This window comes from Myxocyprinus asiaticus, chromosome 8, assembly GCF_019703515.2.
Source record: "Myxocyprinus asiaticus isolate MX2 ecotype Aquarium Trade chromosome 8, UBuf_Myxa_2, whole genome shotgun sequence".
In the NCBI taxonomy this organism is placed as follows: domain Eukaryota; kingdom Metazoa; phylum Chordata; class Actinopteri; order Cypriniformes; family Catostomidae; genus Myxocyprinus; species Myxocyprinus asiaticus.
Genome location: NC_059351.1, coordinates 39940896 through 39962146, shown reverse-complemented (window position 1 = coordinate 39962146; position 21251 = coordinate 39940896). Strand labels below are relative to the sequence as shown.

The window sequence follows — 21251 nt, the reverse complement described above, 5'->3', positions numbered from 1 at the left end:
AGCACACCCTGGATTCGAACTCGCGACTCCAGGGGTGGCAGTCAGCGTATTTACTCGCTGAGCTACCCAGGCCCCCTGCAGTTATTGCTTTTAATTTGTTTGGGGAAAATGTGTGTGTGTTCAGGATAAGGCCATTGCTGAGCCTGTGTGCCGTCTGTTGGAAAGCATCTTACACAGCACTCATCTGCCAAGTCGGATTGGTGCACTACATGGAGTTCTGTATGTGCTGGAATGTGACCTACTGGATGACACAGCACGCCAGCTTATACCTAATGTCAGCGAATACTTGCTCTCTAACCTTAGAGCCATAGCACAGTGAGTAACACCCCTACCTTAGCACATACATAAACAGCAAATAACATCTACAGTATTGCACTTTGTGATGCAGAGGGACAATAAGTAGACAGTACATTTTTACATTTTCTGAAAGAATGTGAGTGGTGCTTGCTCGTGGTTGTTAGATGGATGCTTACTGGCCAAAGTCAAAAGAGCACGCTCATGTCGCCATCTTGTTCTGGTCCTTCAGTGTAAGTCTTTTTTTTTTTTTTTTTTTTTTTGACAGTTCTATTGCCTACCAGTTAAAAATAAATATTCAGATTGTTTAGAAAAGTAATAGCACATCTTTCCTAAACAAGCCACACTAATACAGGTATCATTCATGTTCAAAACGCAAACAATGCGAGATGAGTTACGTGCCAAAATTGAATTAGCATAGAAATATAGTTGCTTAGCTTCGCAAGCACGACTAATAAGTAGTCATTTTGCAGATGCTTTTATTCAGAGCGACTTACAGTACACTTATTACAGGGATAGTCCACCTGGAGCAACAAGAGGATAACTGCCTTGCTCGAGCACAATGCTGATGACTTATGGTTCACTTCTTGCAGGAATTATACCAGCAACCTTCCAATTAGCCCTGAGCTTTTACCCCTAAGCCACACCACCCTCAGTAGCAACAGCAATGGCAGTTGCAGTCCAATCATTAGTTTCACACTTACTCTTAGTGTTTGCGTTTCATTTAATGTAATATGGGATGAGAGGTTAACGGTTAGCGTCCTGCATTGGATGAAAGACTTCACACTGATACTGTCTCTCTTAAGAGGTTATCCCCCATGCAGTCAAAGCTAATGCCAAAGCCTTTGCGACAGGCTGAGAGATTCAATAATAGGTTCACACTGGCAATCACAACACATGCCTTCACGCTGCACGGTCATCAGCTCCTCATTAACTGTAATGTAGTGCGTCTTACTGATATCTGAGATCCCTCATTACAGACAAGGGCTAGAATTACTGGCAGATAGCCTCACTGAAAATAGATGATGAGTGTGTTTAGGCCTAACACTCTGTGTGTGTGTGTGTCTTTTAGCTATGTGAATCTACACAACCAGCAGCATGTGCTGATGATATGCACTGTGGCATTCTACATGATGGAGAACTACCCACTGGATGTAGGGTCAGAGTTCAATGCTGGGGTCATTCAGGTGAGAAGAGGCAACTGTTCGGATAATTTGGACTGGAAAGCAGATCATCATTATTAAAGGTTCAATGAGCACATTTACTTGCATACCAATTTGATGATAACTACCAAAAATCTGTTTATCCAAAAAGAAAACTGTGTTTACACGACATTTTAAATCGTAAGATTATTCCCTAGTTTTGACGTAAAAAAATACAACAAACAGACAAGTGCACAACACTTGCAAGCACATTGGATAAGCTGGTAAGAATGCCGGTAAAGGTGTTTACATACAGAGCAAAATCAGGGTAATGGGTAAAAATTGATTGGTTAATGCTAGGTTTGCACCGATATCACTTTTTGACATCCGATTCCAATACCTGAAATCTCAGTATCGGCCGATCCTGATCCGATTTTTTTTTTGTTGTTTTTTTTTTTTTTTTTCATAATCAGTTTAGAATATCTGTACTTCACTGTGTGATACTAATTGAGAGTACTCTTTTATATGTAAAGAAACACAATCCTCTAACTACACATTATTTCTATATATAATTGTATAACCTAATAAGAAAAACGTTATTCTAACTAGTCTACTGGATAATGCAGCAGCACATTTAACAGTAATCCCAGTGAAAGTCTTCAGTAGAAAATAAGCCAGTTTTCTTTGCACAGTTTTTTCAACTTGTATCTGGACTTTAAAGGATTCAGATCTCACTTTAGTTGTAAGATATCAGTCCACTTTTCATTCACAGTTATTTTTTGGAACCCAGTCAACTTATATTGTTGTATTTTGTAAACAAATAATAATGATGATAATAAATTATTATTATTGACTTTTAGAATTGTATAATACAAGAGTAATATATATCCAGGGTTCCCACGGATCCTTAAAAAGTCTTTAATCTAACTTGCCTTAAACTGTAGGAACCCTGATATTATCAGTCATGCACTTTTAACTTTAAAACCCTCTGGCTTTTATTTTGACGGTCGGAACACTCCAGCAAGTCCTATAAGTGTCTGTTTGTGGGTAGTAGTTTAATTCGCTTATTCAAAGTCTGGTGAAATGCTCCTCCCGTGCTTTTCTAAATGCATTTTATAAGCAAATCGATCTATTGAGCATCAACATCTGATATGTTGTTTATGTGGAGCACTCACATATTGTGCGCCACTCTTGAGTGCATCACCAGCATACACATGCAATGTGTGTGTCAACAGAGCTGCGCACGCATACTGTATTTTTACGTAATAAACGCAGCCTTTTGTGATTCACAAAGCTATTGTGTGTCTTCAAGTGGCTTTGAATAAAATGCACGAGTCATATGGACTGCTTATATTGTGTTTTTTTTTTTTCTTTTTTTTTTGGAGCTTTCCAAAGTATCAGATCGGTGCATCCCTAGTTTATGCTTAAGTCGTTTATGACCTTACCCTGATAAATGAAAGTCGTATATTGTACTGTTTATAGTCGGTGTAAGCTCAATGACCACCCATGCCTTATAGGATTCCAGATCCTGACTGATCCATTTACCCCTTCAAAATATTTCTTCTCTACCATTCCAGCTGTGCTGTGTGATGCTGTCAGCTAGCGAGGAGGCCACCCCGTCCGTCATTTACCACTGTGTTCTTCGCGGTCTGGAGCGTTTGCTTCTGTCCGAGCAGCTGTCACACATGGACGCAGAAACGCTAGTCAAGCTGAGCGTGGACCACGTGAACATGCCCAGTCCACACCGCGCCATGGCTGCCCTAGGTCTCATGCTCACCTGCATGTACACAGGTGTGGCTGCAGAGGAAGGCAGGACACATTTCATCTTTAATACTGACCCACCCTATTAACGCCAAGAGCACAGACTCATCTTAGATGCTCACCCTACTAACATAACAGAACAGTAGAGTCCTCAGTATGATGGCAAAACCAGGGGTATGAGTTCTTAAGAAAGCCTCTTATCCAGGGGGTTGTTGAATCATTATATTCCTGTCCAGTCTATGAGAGGTCTGATTTATGTGATGAACTAAAAGGAAACAAACATAAAGAGCTAAAAGAGAAGGATGGCTTTCACAGTGTGGATTTATCAGATAAAACAAATTCTTGTTTTAAACCTCCAAAGCTGGGATGTATAAGAACTGGTTTTATCTGTTGAACTTTTCCTCTGACTGGTAGCTGTTGTAATGTCACTCTACAGGGAAAGAGAAAGGAAGTCCTGGCCGCCCTGCCGATGCAGATCCTACAGCTCCTGTCAATGAGTCAGTCATTGTTGCCATGGAGCGTGTATCTGTTCTTTTTGACAGGTACTGTACACGGTTGACTTTTTGAAAAAACTTGATGCAAAATATTTTTCAGTGCTGCCCTCAGACATGTTATCTGTCTTGAGTTCTCTTTAATTTTATTTTTACTCCAGTTGAAATTGAATATATATATATATATATATATATATATATATATATATATATATATGGTGCAAACAGTTTATGGTACTATTCTAGTGATTAATCTCTGGGAATTTCAATGCTATTCCTGCTACAGGATTCGTAAAGGCTTTCCAAGTGAGGCACGTGTGGTAGCCCGGATCCTTCCTCAGTTCCTTGATGACTTTTTCCCACTGCAGGACGTCATGAACAAAGTCATCGGAGAGTTCCTGTCCAATCAGCAGCCTTACCCACAATTCATGGCTACAGTGGTCTACAAGGCAAGTATTGCTTTCTGTTTGTTGCAGTCTCTTAGCTTGGAATTTTGTGATGAGATCTTGTATATGGTTTTAGATTCTCAGTGAACTGAAATTTGAACTACAGTCTGATATGTAGGGAGCAATCGACAGTCAGCTGGTCATAGTCACAAAGTAAACCCACACAGGGCAGTCAGGTCTTGTATCACCATGAAGGGATTTTATTTAGCAATAGTGACCGCCAGCTCACTGTAGATTATTGCACTTATTACACTGCTACTTACCAAATAATTAAATGGACATAAAATAATGATTTAAGTTGAAATTGTTATAATGTTAGAAGAAAGAAACCCCAAAAACTGCTGAATCCAATCTCCGGTTTGTGTCGAAATTCGGTTGTTTATATTACGCAAAATGGCCGCCTGACTGTTAATTATCCACTTATTACATGACTACTTGCCAAAAAAAAAAAGGACATAAAATATTGATTTGAGTTGAAGTTATTCATATGTCTTGAGTCGTTGTATAAACTGATAATATGTAATTTGAGGGCGTGTATTTCTTGCTACAGGTATTTCAAACACTTCATGCGACTGGCCAGTCCTCCATGGTCCGTGATTGGGTGCTACTATCTCTGTCGAACTTCACACAGAGAACACCTTTCGCCATGGCAATATGGAGCCTGTCCTGTTTCTTTGTCAGTGCCTCGACTAGCCAGTGGATCTCTGCCCTGTATCCTTACATGTGTGCCATCTGATTTCCATCGATACTATGAATAATCACTGATTTTATTCCATACCTATATTGTGACCATACTGATATAGTTATCTTAAAGGAATATTTTGGTTTCAGTGCAGGTTAAGCTCAATCGACAGTGTTTGTGTCATAATGTTGATTACCACAAAAATGTATTTCGACTCATTCCTCCTCTTTAATAAAGTAAAAATCTGGGTTACAGTAAGACACTAACAATGGAAGTGAATGGAGCCTATCCGTAAACGTTAAAATACTCATGTTTCAAAGCTAAAGCCACAAAATGTAAACAATGTGTAAACATGATTTTAGTGTGATAAAATCGCTTCTTAACCTTTTCTCTGTAAATTTGTATCCGATTTTACAATTGCATTGCCATGATGCCGTAAACTCTAAAATTACTGGAAAAACGATGATTTAAACAACTTATCTCAAATAATACACAAGTGTTAACAGAAGAAATAATGTAAGTGCTTTTATAAAATTATAAGCTTCACATTTCTGCCTTTAAATCCTACAAAAATTGTCCCCATTCACTTCCACTGTAAGTGCCTGATTATAACTTCAATTTTTACTATTTTTAAAATATTTTATTTTATTTTTAACTGGTAGGAGGGATGAGACAAAACTATTTATTGTGGTAATCAACATTATTCCACAAATGCTGCCAATTGAGCTTAACTTGGGTTTAACCTGGAAGATTCTTCAATAGCATTTTTCCTTTTCTTTCTTGTTCTCCTTAACTTCTACCTTTTCATGTAGCCTGCCTCATGTCATCAGTCGCATGGGGAAGTCAGACACAATGGACATCAGCCTCTTTTGTCTGGTTGCTGTGGATTTCTACCGACACCAAATCGATGAAGAGTTAGACCTTCCAATCCATCTTTGAGATGGTGGCCTCCCCTGGTAGTCCATATTACCAACTACTTTGCTGTTTGCAGTGTATTCACCAAGACACATCACTATAATACAGACCATAACAACAAGACTGACGACAGACCACAATACTGCATAACAATATATCATTAGGATCTACATTGCAGTTAATGTTGGTAACATAATGTGGCCCATACTAAAGCAGAAGACACAACACTTAATAGAACATTACGAACCAGGACACATGGCAACAAGAAACCATAATCTTAGATTGGATATAAGGAGCTTAATCAGTTGACATGATACAATCTGTGATATACAAGAGGACATTTCCCCAAATAGCTCATAGTTATTAGAGACAGTGGGTCCAAAGCACATCCACTGAAGTGTGTGGCCACAAGAATCACATTGCACCCAAACACCATTACTCTTGATTTAAAAAAAAAAAAAAATATGTCTACTACTACTACTACCATACATCCAGAATATGTGACTTTAACCTCATGGCACAATGAAAAGTCTATATGGAAGCAGGCATTTTTTCTCCAAAATCTGTTTGTAAAAATTAATTTGGAATCTGCAAATGTTACTGAAGGTTTCTTGTCATGCAGTCTAAACAGTCAAAGCAAATAGAGAGTTTCAGTTATAAACAAAATGACTGAAGAACATGTAGTGAATGATGAAACAAAAACTACAGATGCAAATCACCCATTGTTAAAATACTTCAGCATCTCCTGCACTTGTTAACAGCTCGAAGATCAGATTTGTGTTCACAGACCGTATGGAATTTGCCCAAGTTCAGATATTCAAGTTACTATAAATGCAAGGGTAGTCTGTATCGGTTTCTACCCTTAGTCCACCAATCTAAAGTCACCAGGCACCTGAATTGCCAGAAACGAAGTTTAGTTTACCTTTTACAATTTAGTTGTCTATATTTGTTGTTTTTAAGTTGACACATTTTTTAAAAAAAAAAACACAAAACCTGATCGCAAATGTGACTCTGAAGCCCTTTTATTTGGACAGGGTTTGAAATAGCCATAGCGGTTAGCATAGAGTGGTTTTTAGATTACACGGTGTCTGCTTGCGAACAGGACAGCTCAATTCTACATGACATGATGAGTACCTTGCAACACATGTATCTTTGGTTATTTGTGAAATTTCTTTTAAAATCTCAGGATGTAAGATATGATTATTGATCTAGTTTAATAAATGGAAGTATGTATTTTAATCGAGTGTTTACATCATGTACAATTTGTGTTAAATAATACTTGTGATGAAATGAATAAACTGTGGTGCATGACAACGGCCATATTTGGACATGAGATGGCATAAACCGAAAGGCCATTAGTAAACGAATGTGCGCAATAACCCAGCCTTTCTTTTCAATTTTCTGAGACTTGGGGGAGAAAAAAACAATCATTTTATTGTTGTCTTGGGTAGCATAGGAGCCTTTCCTGTAAATAGAAGCCTTAGTTGACAAGCTGAAGATATCTTTTTATATTAACTTGAAGCAAGTTGTAGTCTGCTTGCAATATTGAATATTTTATGTGATGTCACAATAACAGTTGAAATGGGGTGACTGTTGTGATTGTTAGTGGGATGACAGTCTACATGGACACCGTTTGACTATAACTTCAAATGACCGAAAAGTTTGGCACTCACAGCATGCTGTTTAGTTTGCTACCATGAAGACAGAATTAGCTGGTCACGTTTGATAGTGTACAGACCCTAATAGATATTTGTTTATTCTGGAGCAATAAGATGTTTGCTTTGTCTTAGTGAAGCAGAATATGTACATAGCACTTGATACTTGAAATTTTCACTGCTCCGCGAAAGCCTTTACCTTCTCTGAAATGTGTTGGCACATTCACCTTTGGATCAATATTGCGCTATGCCTACAGGATTTCTTGCAAGTAAACATATTTAGAGATTATAGTGCCATTCAAAATGATGGATTTACATAGTAAAATTGGTTGTTTGCTTGTTGGGCTGCTTCAGTGGCCAAATAGGACAGTAGTATTGATGTCAGATACAGCTAGAATAACTTGAATGCCTTTAACAAAGACCAAACATGAAAATACTACAGAATTGTAACATTTCCTTTGTGTGCCTAAAACTGACAATTTAAGAAATAACTGAAAGTAAATACTTTCATGCTCTTTATTTTGTGTGTTTAGGAAGCTTAGAAGAGGAGGGGATAACCCTGACTGGTTAAATGCTTCTCAGGTGAATTTTTTTTAATTCAGAACATTTTTGTTCTACCCTTTTGACACCCTGCCCTGTTTACCTCCATTTTTCTCTCCTCACAAAAGTAGTGATCTTTTAGAGCAGATATCAGATAAGCCTATTGTACATGGAGATGGGTGAGACCTAACTGGATATCAGTGGATAGGAGCGAAATGTCCCAGAAGTTTCACAGTATAGGATGCAGTGATGGTCTAGCACCGGAGCCTTTTTTATTTTAATTGTTTTTTTGTTTTTTTTAGGGAAACTCATTCCCTTTATGCTATTTATTCAACTCACTTCTGCAGACTATGGACCGCTAAAAAGGACAAAAAAGTTATGTATTTGTTTTAATGGATTATTTTAACGTCAAATCATGAGAAGACTATAACATAGAAATAAAAGATAAAAATGTCCCATTTGTCAAATTGTATTTTTTCATTATTTGCTCTGTGTTTGCTTATGATTTTAGATGAGCATTTATTCTGCTAATCCTCTCAAACTTCATTTACAATCTGGGCAGATCGAAGGGATATTCCACAGCCTTGGCAGTGTGGATATATCAAAGATTAACTTAAAAGTCATCTTAAAGGAATATTCTGGGTTTAATACAAGTTGAGCTCAATCAACAGCATTTGTGGCATGATGTTGATTACCATAAAAATTTATTTTCACTTGTCCTAAAAAAATAATAAAAAAAGAGCAAAACTCGAGGTTACAGTGAGGCACTTCCAGTGAAAGTGAATGGGGCCAATCCGTTAACGTAAAGAAAATACTCACTGTTTCAAAAGTACAGTATAGCCACAAGACGTAAACAAATTGCATGTTAACATGATGTTAAGTGTGATAAAATCAGTTACTAACCTTTTCTGAGTAAAGTTATATCCAATTTTACAACTTTGTTGCCTTGACAACGTAACACTGTAAACCCTAAAAGACCATCAAAACAACGATTTAAACAGCTAAACAGCACAAATAATACACATGTTTTAATGGAAGGATTAATGTAAACGTTTATAAGCTTCACATTTCCACCTTTAAACTCTCCAAACTTTGGCCCCATTCACTTCCATTGCAAGTGCCTCACTGTAACCTTTTATTTTTGAGAGTTGAAATTATGTTTTGTGGTAATCAACATTATGCTGCACATGCTGTCAATTGAGCTTAACTTGTATTGAACCTCAAATATTCCTTTAAGAGATATTAATTTAAGAGGTTGGCATCATTTAGCTCTACCTGAGGTCAACAGCAGCAGCTGTCTTAACATGAACCTGCACCAGTATTCATAGTCAGTCGGCTAATAAATAATTTTACTGTTGAGAAATTAACGACTAGTAATTGATTTTAAATGATCCATAACTCTCTGATTTGTGGTTTATGGAAAATGTTTACAAAAATGTCTAAATATTTACTTGTGTTTAAGGCCTATAACATAACAGCAAGTAATAAATTAATTAAAATAAAAAATGAGGGAATTTGAAATTACCTTAAATAATTCAGATATTTAAGCAACACTAGGATATAGTTATTGAAATGTTTAATTCCAATGTCATGTGGTGAAGGAAAAGCCCTGTGCTGTCCTTAAAAAAAAAACAGATGATTCCTCCTCCTGCTTCTGCTGCTGTACACACACCAGCTGCCCTCTCCCTTTGTTTACTCCTTCTGCAGCACTAAGGTTACCATGCCATTAAACTTCGCATCAGCGGATGACACATCCATTGCAAGTAAGAACACGAAATAACTTTATTTATAACTAAAATTTATAACAAAGCATTCCCTGCACATTCCTGCTAGGAAACCTGTTTTATTTCCTCACAGGAAAGTTTTTGGAAGTGCTGGCTAATGTAGGCTAGCAATGTAGCCATGGGAATTTTTTGTGCTTTCTGAGGATAATAAAACTTTTGAGACTTTTTAGGTGAATTAAACTGTCATTGAACTGTATTTCTATTTATCTGAAGTTTATAGCTCTTTAAAATGAGTTGCGTCTAAATACATGTAAGTGTATGTCTTGTCAGTAACTATTGATGCAGATAATTCAATACCGTTAGATGTTGCCACTCACTGGCCAGCTGTTCCATGCGAAAAACAATGCCGAGCTAGCTAAACTCTCAATCTCTTATAAATTATTCATTGGGAAATTAAAAAGTATTTGTATGTACATAGAGGGGTTTTACTTTTTGTCATTTTTCGCCGTTGTAGTTTTGGGCACCTGTAGCATAACTTTTGTGGTCACTTGGCTGGGTTTGGATTGTTCTGAAGATGATTGACAGTTGTGGAAACCAATAAGAGATCTGAAATATACAGAGACTTCCATTGTCATGGTTACTCATGTTGACGCGTGGGCATTCCAACAATGGGGAAGTGAGGGCGGGATAGATCCGCTCAGCGAGTGGATGAGTTCACTTCGCATCTTTAACTTTAGGAAAGTCTTGCGAACAACAAGGCGGGGGGGAGAGAGAGATATATCGACGTATCCTACCTGTTATACGTTTTTGTGTGCTTCCAAACTGTTTTTAAATGGCAGCGCGGAGATAAAAGTGTCGAAGAGTAGACAACTTTAATGCACTTTTCTATTACTTTGTTTTTTTTAGTTTTTTTTTTAAACTGCACACGATAGTCCTTTAGGACATGTATTTTTCATTTCATTAACCGTTTTGTTGTATGTTCAGTCGTTTTATATCCTACAGGTTATAATTTAGTTCATTAAAAGTTATTCATATTTGCCTTTAAACTTTTCTAGATAAGTTTCATAAACTTGACAGCGCTTAGTGGTTCGACATATTTTGCTATGCAAATATGAACTATTAAGGCCAAGGTATACTTAGGTGGTCCCATAGACATTCTATGGCGGTACACCGCCGAGGAAACAAGAGGCCGTTCTTTTTGAATGGATGTCTATGGAGGAAATGCTTCAGTATGCTGAATAAACTGCTTTTGTGAGGACAGCTCATCATTTAATGAATTGACTGCCTATCCTCTAATATTCAACATGTTTTACACTAAACAATCCTTTTGGAATGAAATATGTGTAGAGTTTACTACGGTAAAATTGCTGTTTTATAAACGAAGACACGGAAAATGTTGCGACAGTTACACTAGCCGCCAAAAGTTTGGAATAATGTACAGATTTTGCTCTTATGGAAAGAAATTGGTACTTTTATTCACCAAAGTAGCATTCAACTGATCACAATGTATAGTCAGGACATTAATAATGTGAAAAATTACTATTACAATTTGAAGAAAATGTTCAGAACTTCTTAAACTACTTCAAAGAGTTCTCATCAAAAAATCCTCCACGTGCAGCAATGACAGCTTTGCAGATCCTTGGCATTTTAACTGTCAGTTTGTCTAGATACTCAGGTGACATTTCACCCCACGCTTCCTGTAGCACTTGCCATAGATGTGGATGTCTTGTCGGGCACTTCTCACGCACCTTATAGTCTAGCTTATCCCACAAAAGCTCAGTGAGGTTAAGATCCATAACATTATTTTCCAATTATTTGTTGTCCAATGTCTGTGTTTCTTTGCCCACTCTAACCTTTTCTTTTTGTTTTTCTGTCTCAAAAGTGGCTTTTTCTTTGCAATTTTCTTTTTCTTTGCTTATTTTCCCGTAAGGCCCGCATCCCCGAGTCTTCTCTTTACTGTTGTACATGAAACTGGTGTTGAGCGGGTAGAATTCAATGAAGCTGTCAGCTGAGGACATGTGAGGCATCTATTTCTCAAACTAGAGACTCTGATGTACTTATCCTCTTGTTTAGTTGTACATCTGGCCTTCCACATCTTTCTGTCCTTGTTAGAGCCAGTTGTTCTTTGTCTTTGAAGACTGTAGTGTACACCTTTGTATGAAATCTTCAGTTTTTTGGCAATTTCAAGCATTGTTTAGCCTTCATTCCTCAAAACAATGATTGACTGGTGAGTTTCTAGAGAAAACTGTTTCTTTTTTGACCTAATATTGACCTTAAGACATGCCAGTCTATTGCATACTGTGGCAACTCAAAAACAAACACAAAGACAATGTTAAGCTTCATTTAACGAACCAAATAGCTTTCAGCAGTGTTTGATATAATGGCAAGTGATTTTCTAGTACCAAATTAGCAATTTAGCATGATTACTCAAGTATAAGGTGTTGGAATGGTGGATGCTGGAAATGGGGCCTGTCTAGATTTGATCAAAAACATTTCGAATAGTGATGGTGCTGTTTTTTACATCAGTAATGTCCTGACTATACTTTGTGATCAGTTGAATGCCACTTTGGTGAATTAAAGTACCAATTTCCTTCCGGAACAGCACAATCTGTACATTATTCCAAACTTTTGGCCGACAGTGTAGGTGTCACTTTATGGCTTTTCCCATTCATTTGTATGGTATCCTCTAACGTTGACTTAACTGACATAACACGCTAGCTGACCGTTACGCTCTCTCCTATGATAGAGCTGAGGAGGCTGTTATCGGAGCTCCTGAAGTCACCCATTCACCATACTTATGTATAATTTTCTCTTGTGTTGTTTAAACTGTCAATGCATTAATTAACTTTCCTTCCTCTCTCTGCTGAAGGTGTTCTGTGAACATTCAAGCATGCACCAAGTTAGTGCCTCACATAAGGGCTACATAGCAGGGAGGATGATATCCCCCTTCTCGTACATTTAGCCCTCCATCTATGCATTGAAGCCCTTGTCAGGAGTAAGTGAAAGCAGGAGAAAAAGAAGGAAAGATGTTGAGACAATCAGAACCAGGCAGGAGGCGTGTGAATGCTCTGCCGTCTGCACACATAAGAGGGGTGGAGGTCGCTAGAGGGAGAACGGGCTATGGCTTCACGCTCTCTGGTCAATCTCCCTGTGTGCTGAGCAGCATCCTTAAGGGCAGTCCTGCTGATTACATGGGCCTTCGTTCTGGAGATCAGATCCTAAGTGTGAACGACATCAATGTGTCCAAAGCCTCTCATGAGGATGTGGTCAAACTCATTGGCCGCTGCACAGGTGTCCTACACTTGATCATTGCTGAAGGCAATCCTAAGAACTCACACCTAGATTCATGTTCAAGCGATGAGGAAATGGGGTTCCACAACCACAAGAGCCACTGGTTGAGGCCCAAGATGGACTCAAAGACTCTCGGGATAAACCGTGCAGAACGCGTTGTAGCCGAAATGCAATCTGGTGGAATCTTTAACATGATCTTTGAAAATTCCAGCCACTCATCTAGTAGCTCAGAGAAAGCAGTTGCTTGTGCATCTGCCTCTAAAGCAAGGCCTCTCTCAGAGCCAGACTTCCCTTATGGAAATGCTGTCACCCGTAGGAGTGACCCCAACTTACTCACCGAAGAGGAGATGGCCAAAGTGCTCAATGATGACTCTGTGTTTGTGGATATGTTTGAACATCAAGATGAATTTGTCCTGATGCAAAGAGCTGATTCTGTAGGGATCTTAAATGTTGGTATGATTGTGGGTTACCTGGGATCTATTGAATTAGCCTCAACTAGTGCTAATTTGGAAAGTGACAGCCTCCAGGCAATTCGTGGCTGTATGCGACGTCTTCGTGCGGAGCAAAAGGTGCACTCATTGGTTCTGCTCAAAGTCATGCATGATTGTGTACAGCTATGCAATGACCGAGGCACTGTTCTAGCCACCTACCCTGCAGAGAAGTTAGCATTCAGCGCTGTATGTCCAGATGACCGCCGCTTCTTTGGTCTTGTCACCATGCAAGCCGAGAATGACCACAGCATTAACAGACACAGCGAGGAAGAGCAAAGCTTAAGAACATCTTGTCATGTTTTTATTGTAGACCCAGAACTTTGTCACCATAAGATCCACCAAGGTGTGGGCCGACGTTTTGGCTTTGACTGCACTCCTGACCCAGACACTGGTGGCTGTCTAGAATTCCCACCAACTTCCCAGCCACTCCTTCAGTTTGTGTCTGTGCTGTACCGTGACATGGGTGAATCAATTGAGGGCATGCGGGCTCGGGCTTTCCTTGATGGCGACCTGGATGCGCAGCAGAATAACAGCACAAGCAGCAACAGTGACAGTGGCATTGGCAATTTCTTGCCAGAGGAGAAGAGCAACAGAGTCCTCTTGGTTGACCTCGGCGCTAACCCTGGTCGCCATGTGCCCACAGGTTTATGGGAGAACCCGCCTGGACCTCGTCACCAAAGTGTACTAGGAGGTCTTCCACCACCACCCCCAATGCCACATCGTAATGGCTACTGTTCTGACCAGTTCATAGAACACCATCCACCCCATCCACATTCCCATGTAGACCCACCTCCACTTTCTGGCAGGCATCTAAACTCTTCCTCACGGCTGGATGTATCAGGCCTGCCTTCACGCTCACACTACTCAACCCATGGCAAGAAGGTGACAGGGGCTTCAGGCCAGCGTTGGCTGCCTGTTCATGTCCTGAGAGATTGGCGTCAGGGACAAAGCAGTGATCAGGAGTCTTATGCAGAGTCGACTGATGGATGGTCCAGTGCTAACTGTAGCACCTTGCCACCACCCATGAGTAAGATTCCAGCCGACCGGTACCGTGCTGCAGATGAGATCGCCTCACAGCCTCACCGGCTCCATGCCCAGAAGTATGAGTGGGCTAAAAATCTATTAGGGGAGAAGAGCCCACGAGAGCGCCAGCAACACCAACAGATCAATGGTGGAAGAACTAAAGACGAAAAAAAGGTAAAGGTATTTTTCAATTTCAGAAACCTCTGATGCAAGTTCTGTTTTTACTACTGTGAACAACTTGTTCAGAATCACAATGAGTTAGGCTATAACCCTACTTCACTCCAGAATAGTTTAAATCCATTCAGTTACTGATCCTAGGGATTATGAGGAATTAATAAGTAATGATTTGAAATTGAATACTGATGCAGTACACTGGTTCATGAGCGAGTTAAAAACATTTGTTGTATGTGCAGAAAGTCCTTGCAGACATAAACTGAAGTGTCTTGAATGGATATCAGTTTTTCCCTTGTTCTTATTATCAATCACAGCATAATCCTCTACTTTGTTGTTTTCAATTGCGGTGGGAATTGTATCCTCTCCACCACTGAGTTTATGCAAAACAAATTCTCCTCAAAATCTCACTCATATTCTCACATATTTTCTATTTAAACTCCTCTGTTGCTTTTGCACTTTTGCATTCTCACTCAGTAAAATTACACAGAGACTTTACTATCAAAAAGAAAAATTCTGTCAGGTAGCTGACATTTGTAGCTAGGCTCAAATTACCCTCCTTCCAGTCTGTTGCTTTAGCTGCGGCTTCTCACTTGGTGGGAACATGTTAAAACTGACCCTGAGATGAGAAGATTGAGACACAAAACAGGCTTCATATCATCCTCACAGTGGAACATTTTCAGTTCAAATGGATGTGAGCCCCTGCTCTGCTTTAACTTCTGCTTTTGCCCTTAGCAGCTGACCCCAGATCAGTCATATTTATAGAGGTCCCGCATGTCCGCCTGAGTGTGATCAAGTCAAACCACTAAAACAGATCTGATCAGGATATATACAGTTTCCAACCTGACCTCATAGAATCACATTACTATAACAAAATGTTTTGCAAAATGAGGTTTACGTGGCTCGTACTAGGCATCGTGGCAGTTTCCTCATGAAATAAACACTAGGGGCATTACAGCAACAATGACTTTTATTCTTTTTCACTCAAATCATGTTGATTGTCATTTGTCAGTTTATAAACACTCACATTTGATTTGTTCCTCACTCAATGCTATCCTACCACATGAAAACACTTTTACTGTACCAACTACAAGCTTATTCTAACACAATCAAGTTGCACAGACTGTTGCAGCATGGTAGCTCAAAGCTCGCAAAGCTTGCGAGTTGACATATGATGCGATAGTGTCAGAAAAGCACCACAAAATAATGTGGTAGCTTCAGCAATTGCGTTTTTACCTTACATTTGCTTTTATGCCACTATCGGTTAGGTTTAGGCTTAATGTTTAGGATATGGAGGTATGTTTTGTTCATTTTAAACTCACTAGAACATTAACCTTAAACAGTTTCGGCAGAAGTCGCATGGCGCCATGCGAGGGTCGGACATGTGAACGGTGAGCTCTGCGCACTTTGCTAGTTTTTAATACTTTTTGTGTCATAAACCGGGGAGATTTGATTCACCCTGTTTCATAACTGTTCTATGAAGACAATATGTCAAAGAATTCGGAATCCTCGGGCTCCGGAGACATTAAAAGACACTTACGTGCTCAAGCTGATACCCTAGACAGGGCAGCGGACCGGGGACTCAGTTTGGACGGTGCGGCGGGAGAGATTCAGCGTCTACTGTCGAGCATGTCGGTGATGCTAGCGAAGGTCATTGTTGACTTGGAGGATCTTGCTGTAATACGTCGATCGATCACTGCTATGGAGACGAAGTTCTCTGAGTTGGTTACAAGAATGGGGGATGATTACCTGGAGTCGTCGGAGAGGGAATTAGCTGCTAATCTGCTAATGACCAAGGTGGACTTGGAACGCATTTGGGAAAAGTTGGAAGACTTAGAGAATTGTAACCAGCGAAACAACGTCTGAATTGTTGGAATTCCTGAGAACGAAGAAGGCAGAGATATGGTGAAATTCCTAGATGAGCTCTTCCCGAGTCTGCTTGACATAACAGGCCATAAGCTGGAAATCGAGCAAGCTCACAGGGTTCCGGCTCGGAGATCCGCTGAGGGAGACAGGCCCTGATCAATTCTGGCCAAATTTCTGAGATCATCTGATAAAGATCTTGTGTTACGTGAGGCAAGGAGTAAAGGAAAGCTTTCTTGGAAGAACCACAGCATTTTCTTGTTCCCAGATTTTGCGAATTCGACAAGAGAGAAACGTGATCGATTCAAGAAATGCAAGAAACGGAAGGTCCCTGTTGCACTGATGTTCACGGCCAAATTGAGAATAGATGATAAGGATGGTCCTAAAACATTTACATGGCCACAGCAAGCATTGTCCTTCATAAAGTCAATGGACTGAGTAAGTCATTGTGTGATGCAGCCGAGTGGACCTGACTCACCTAACATTCACTTGGCTGTCTGAGGAAACTGAGCGCCTTTTTGTTTCTTTTTGTGTTGGTTACGCCTAGTGGCTGGAGTTTGTTTTGTGGAATAACACACCTACACAGCAAAAGTGTATAAGCCCCCTAGATCAACTTTGACGCTTCACAGGATGTGTAAAAATCTTGGTCTTCAGATATTTGGAGACTTTTTAACCCATCTGGTAGGGACTATACATTTTTTTTCATCAGTCCATAAGATTTATTCTAGAATAGTTTTTTTTAAATATCTAAGTCCCTTATTTCATCTGTTTGTTGATTGCTCAATTGGAAACATTTTAGTTTCAGATCATGCCCTGTTGAGTTTAGAGGTGTTACTACATATGGAGAAAAGGAAATCATATAGTTGGCGCTTTAATGTATCCCTTTTGCAAAATCCTGAATTCCAACAAATTCCTACAGATGCTAAAGGCTGAAATCAGTGTCTATATGGAGACCAACTGGACCTCAGTATCCTCTGTGGGCGTGGCTTGGGAGGCATTTAAGGTGGTTCTTAGGGGTCGGATCATACAGTATGCCTCATTCATCAAAAAATCCAAATCACAAGAACTCGTGGTGTTGGAAGGGAATATTAAAAGTGCAGAGGCAGAGCTGAGGTTCCAAGTCTGATGGCCTCAGAGAATTGACCCGACAGTCATATTTTGAGTCGGAGGACAAAGCAGGGAAGCTTTTGTTTAAATATATAAAACAGAGAGAGTCTTTTTCTACCATTCCCTCCGTGAAATCTGCTGGTGGTGAAATATTTACCTCAGCCATTGATATTAATAATGCTTTTAAACAATTCTACAGCTCCACGTCTTCGTCTACTGATGAAGATATTAGAAACTTTGTGGAACCATCAGAACTCCCTAAACTGCTGACTGAGCAAAAAAAATATCTTAATTCTGAGATAACCTTGGAGGAGTATGGCGAGGTAATTAAGGCCCTGCCTACAGGCAAGGCTCCGGGGCCAGATGGCTTTGCCGCTGAATTTTTCAGATCTTATGCTACAGAACTGGCTCCACTTTTGTTAGAAGTTTATACAGAATCATTAAAGAATGGAAAGCTTCCGCCAACCATGACACAAGCCTGGATCTGTCTGATTCTTAAAAAGGACAAAGATCCAAGCGAGTGTAAGAGTTAACGTCCAATTTCCCTGATCCAGCTAGACATAAAAATATTGTCAAAAATTTTGGCTAACCAATTAAGTAAGGTTATGACATCTCTTATACATATAGATCAGGTGGGGATTATTCGGGGCCGCAGCTCTTCTGATAACATCAGGCGTCTCATCAATATCATGTGGTCAGTGGCGAATGATCAGACTCCGGTCGCTGCCATCTCACTTGATGCAGAAAGACGATTGATATACAGTTGTGCTCAAAAGTTTGCATACCCTTGGAGAATTTGTAATACAGGTGCATCTCAATAAATTAGAATGTCATGGAAAAGTTCATTTATTTCAGTAATTCAACTCAAATTGTGAAACTCGTGTATTAAATAAATTCAGTGCACACAGACTGAAGTAGTTTAAGTCTTTGGTTCTTTTAATTGTGATGATTTTGGCTCACATTTAACAAAAACCCACCAATTCACTATCTCAAAAAATTAGAATACATCATAAGACCAATAAAAAAAACATTTTTAGTGAATTGTTGGCCTTCTGGAAAGTATGTTCATTTACTGTATATGTACTCAATGCTCGGTAGGGGCTAATTTTGCTTTAATTACTGCCTCAATTTGGCATGGCATGGAGGTGATCAGTTTGAGGCACTGCTAAGGTGGTATGGAAGCCCAGGTTTCTTTGACAGTGGCCTTCAGCTCATCTGCATTTTTTTGTCTCTTGTTTCTCATTTTCCTCTTGACAATACCCCATAGATTCTCTATGGGGTTCAGGTCTGGTGAGTTTGCTGGCCAGTCAAGCACACCAACACCATGGTCATTTAACCAACTTTTGGTGCTTTTGGCAGTGTGGGCAGGTGTCAAATCCTGCTGGAAAATGAAATCAGCATCTTTAAAAAGCTGGTCAGCAGAAGGAAGCATGAAGTGCTCCAAAATTTCTTGGTAAACGGGTGCAGTGACTTTGGTTTTCAAAAAACACAATGGACCAACACCAGCAGATGACATTGCACCCCAAATCATCACAGACTGTGGAAACTTAACACTGGACTTCAAGCAACTTGGGCTATGAGCTTCTCCACCCTTCCTCCAGACTCTAGGACCTTGGTTTCCAAATGAAATACAAAACTTGCTCTCTTCTGAAAAGAGGACTTTGGAACACTGGGCAACAGTCCAGTTCTTCTTCTCCTTAGCCCAGGTAAGACGCCTCTGATGTTGTCTGTGGTTCAGGAGTGGCTTAACAAGAGGAATATGACAACTGTAGCCAAATTCCTTGACATGTCTGTGTGTGGTGGCTCTTGATGCCTTGACCCCAGCCTCAGTCCATTCCTTGTGAAGTTCACCCAAATTCTTGAATCGATTTTGCTTGACAATCCTCATAAGACTGCGGTTCTTTCGGTTGGTTGTGCATCTTTTTCTTCCACTCAACTTTCTGTTAACATGCTTGGATACAGCACTCTGTGAACAGCCAGCTTCTTTGGCAATGAATGTTTGTGGCTTACCCTCCTTGTGAAGGGTGTCAATGATTGTCTTCTGGACAACTGTCAGATCAGCAGTCTTCCCCATGATTGTGTAGCCTAGTGAACCAAACTGAGAGACCATTTTGAAGGCTCAGGAAACCTTTGCAGGTGTTTTGAGTTGATTAGCTGATTGGCATGTCACCATATTCTAATTTTTTGAGATAGTGAATTGGTGGGTTTTTGTTAAATGCGAGCCAAAATCATCACAATTAAAAGAACCAAAGACTTAAACTACTTCAGTCTGTGTGCATTGAATTTATTTAATACACGAGTTTCACAATTTGAGTTGAATTATTGAAATAAATGAACTTTTCCACGACATTCTAATTTATTGAGATGCACCTGTATATGTACCATTTTTAAAGAAAACATGAGTGAGCAGGCAAAACACATTTCTTTTATTTCTTATGGGATTCATATTCAACTGTAGGTTATAACAGAATGACACAATCATAAAACAAAACATGGCAACAAAGAAAAAAATGAAATGACCCCTGTTCAAAAGTCTGCATACCCTTAGTTCTTAATACTGTGTATTGCCCCCTTTAGCATCAATGACAGCGTGCAGTCTTTTGTAATAGTTGTCTATGAGGCCCCAAATTCTTGCAGGTGGTATAGCTGCCCATTCGTCTTGGCAAAATGCCTCCAGGTCATGCAAAGTCTTTAGTCATCTTGCATGAACCACACATTTGAGATCTCCCCAGAGTGGCTCAATGATATTAAGGTCAGGAGACTGTGATGGCCACTCCAGAACCTTCACCTTTTTCTGCTGTAACCACTGGAGGGTCAATTTGGCCTTGTGCTTAGGGTCATTGTCATGCTGGAAAGTCCAAGAGCATCCCATGCGCAGCTTTCGTGCAGAAGAATGCAAATTGTCTGCCAGTATTTTCTGAAAACATGCTGCATTCATCTTGCCATCAATTTTCACAAGATTCCCCGGGCCTTTAGAGCTCACACACCCCCAAAACATCTCTGAGCCACCACCATGCTTCACAGTGGGGATGGTATTCTTTGCACTATAGGACTTGTTGACCCCTCTCCAAACATAGCGCTTATGGTTGTGACCATAAAGCTCTATTTTGATCTAGTCACTCCAAATTACAGTGTGCCAGAAGCTGTGAGGCGTGTCAAGGTGTTGTCGGGCATATTGTAACCAGGCTTTTTTGTGGCATTGCCGCAGTAAAGGCTTCTTTCTGGCAACTCAACCATGCAGCTCATTTTTGTTCAAGTATTGTCGTATTGTGCTCCTTGAAACAACCACACCATCTTTTTCCAGAGCAGCCTGTATTTCTCTTGAGGTTACCTGTGGGTTTTTCTTTGTATCCCAAACAATTCTTCTGACAGTTGTGGCTGAAATCTTTCTTGGTCTACCTGACCTTGGCTTAGTATCAAGAGATCCCCGAATTTTCCACTTTTTAATAAGTGATTGAACAGTACTGACTGGCATTTTCAAGGCTTTGGATATATTTTTATATCCTTTTCCATCTTTATAAAGTTCCATTACCTTGTTAGGCAGGTCTTTTGACAGTTCTTTTCTGCTCCCCATGGCTCAGTATCTAGCCTGCTCAGTGCTTCCACGTGAGAGCTAACAAACTCATTGACTATTTATACACAGACACTAATTGCA

General features: G+C 39.8%; 2 protein-coding genes across 3 annotated transcripts in view; both read left to right on the top strand.

The window, feature by feature from the left end:
* Positions 1 to 8377, top strand: part of LOC127444768 (huntingtin-like) — a 96823-nt gene extending 88446 nt beyond the window's left edge. The window contains 8 exon segments of the mRNA XM_051704319.1: positions 125 to 315; positions 1367 to 1481; positions 3014 to 3245; positions 3634 to 3739; positions 3975 to 4137; positions 4685 to 4845; positions 5629 to 5736; positions 5738 to 8377. Coding sequence (XP_051560279.1) covers positions 125 to 315; positions 1367 to 1481; positions 3014 to 3245; positions 3634 to 3739; positions 3975 to 4137; positions 4685 to 4845; positions 5629 to 5736; positions 5738 to 5834 — 1173 coding nt within the window. The 3' untranslated portion in view covers positions 5835 to 8377.
* An 852-nt stretch (positions 8378 to 9229) lies between these two features.
* The window catches only part of LOC127445364 (regulator of G-protein signaling 12-like), a 116136-nt gene continuing 104114 nt past the window's right edge, over positions 9230 to 21251 (top strand). The window contains exons 1-2 of one of the 2 annotated variants that reach the window (XM_051705400.1): positions 9230 to 9689; positions 12520 to 14629. In XM_051705400.1, coding sequence (XP_051561360.1) covers positions 12677 to 14629 — 1953 coding nt within the window. In that variant the 5' untranslated portion in view covers positions 9230 to 9689; positions 12520 to 12676. The remainder of the gene's footprint in view (positions 9690 to 12519; positions 14630 to 21251) is intronic. The other variant, XM_051705399.1, reaches the window with a different exon arrangement.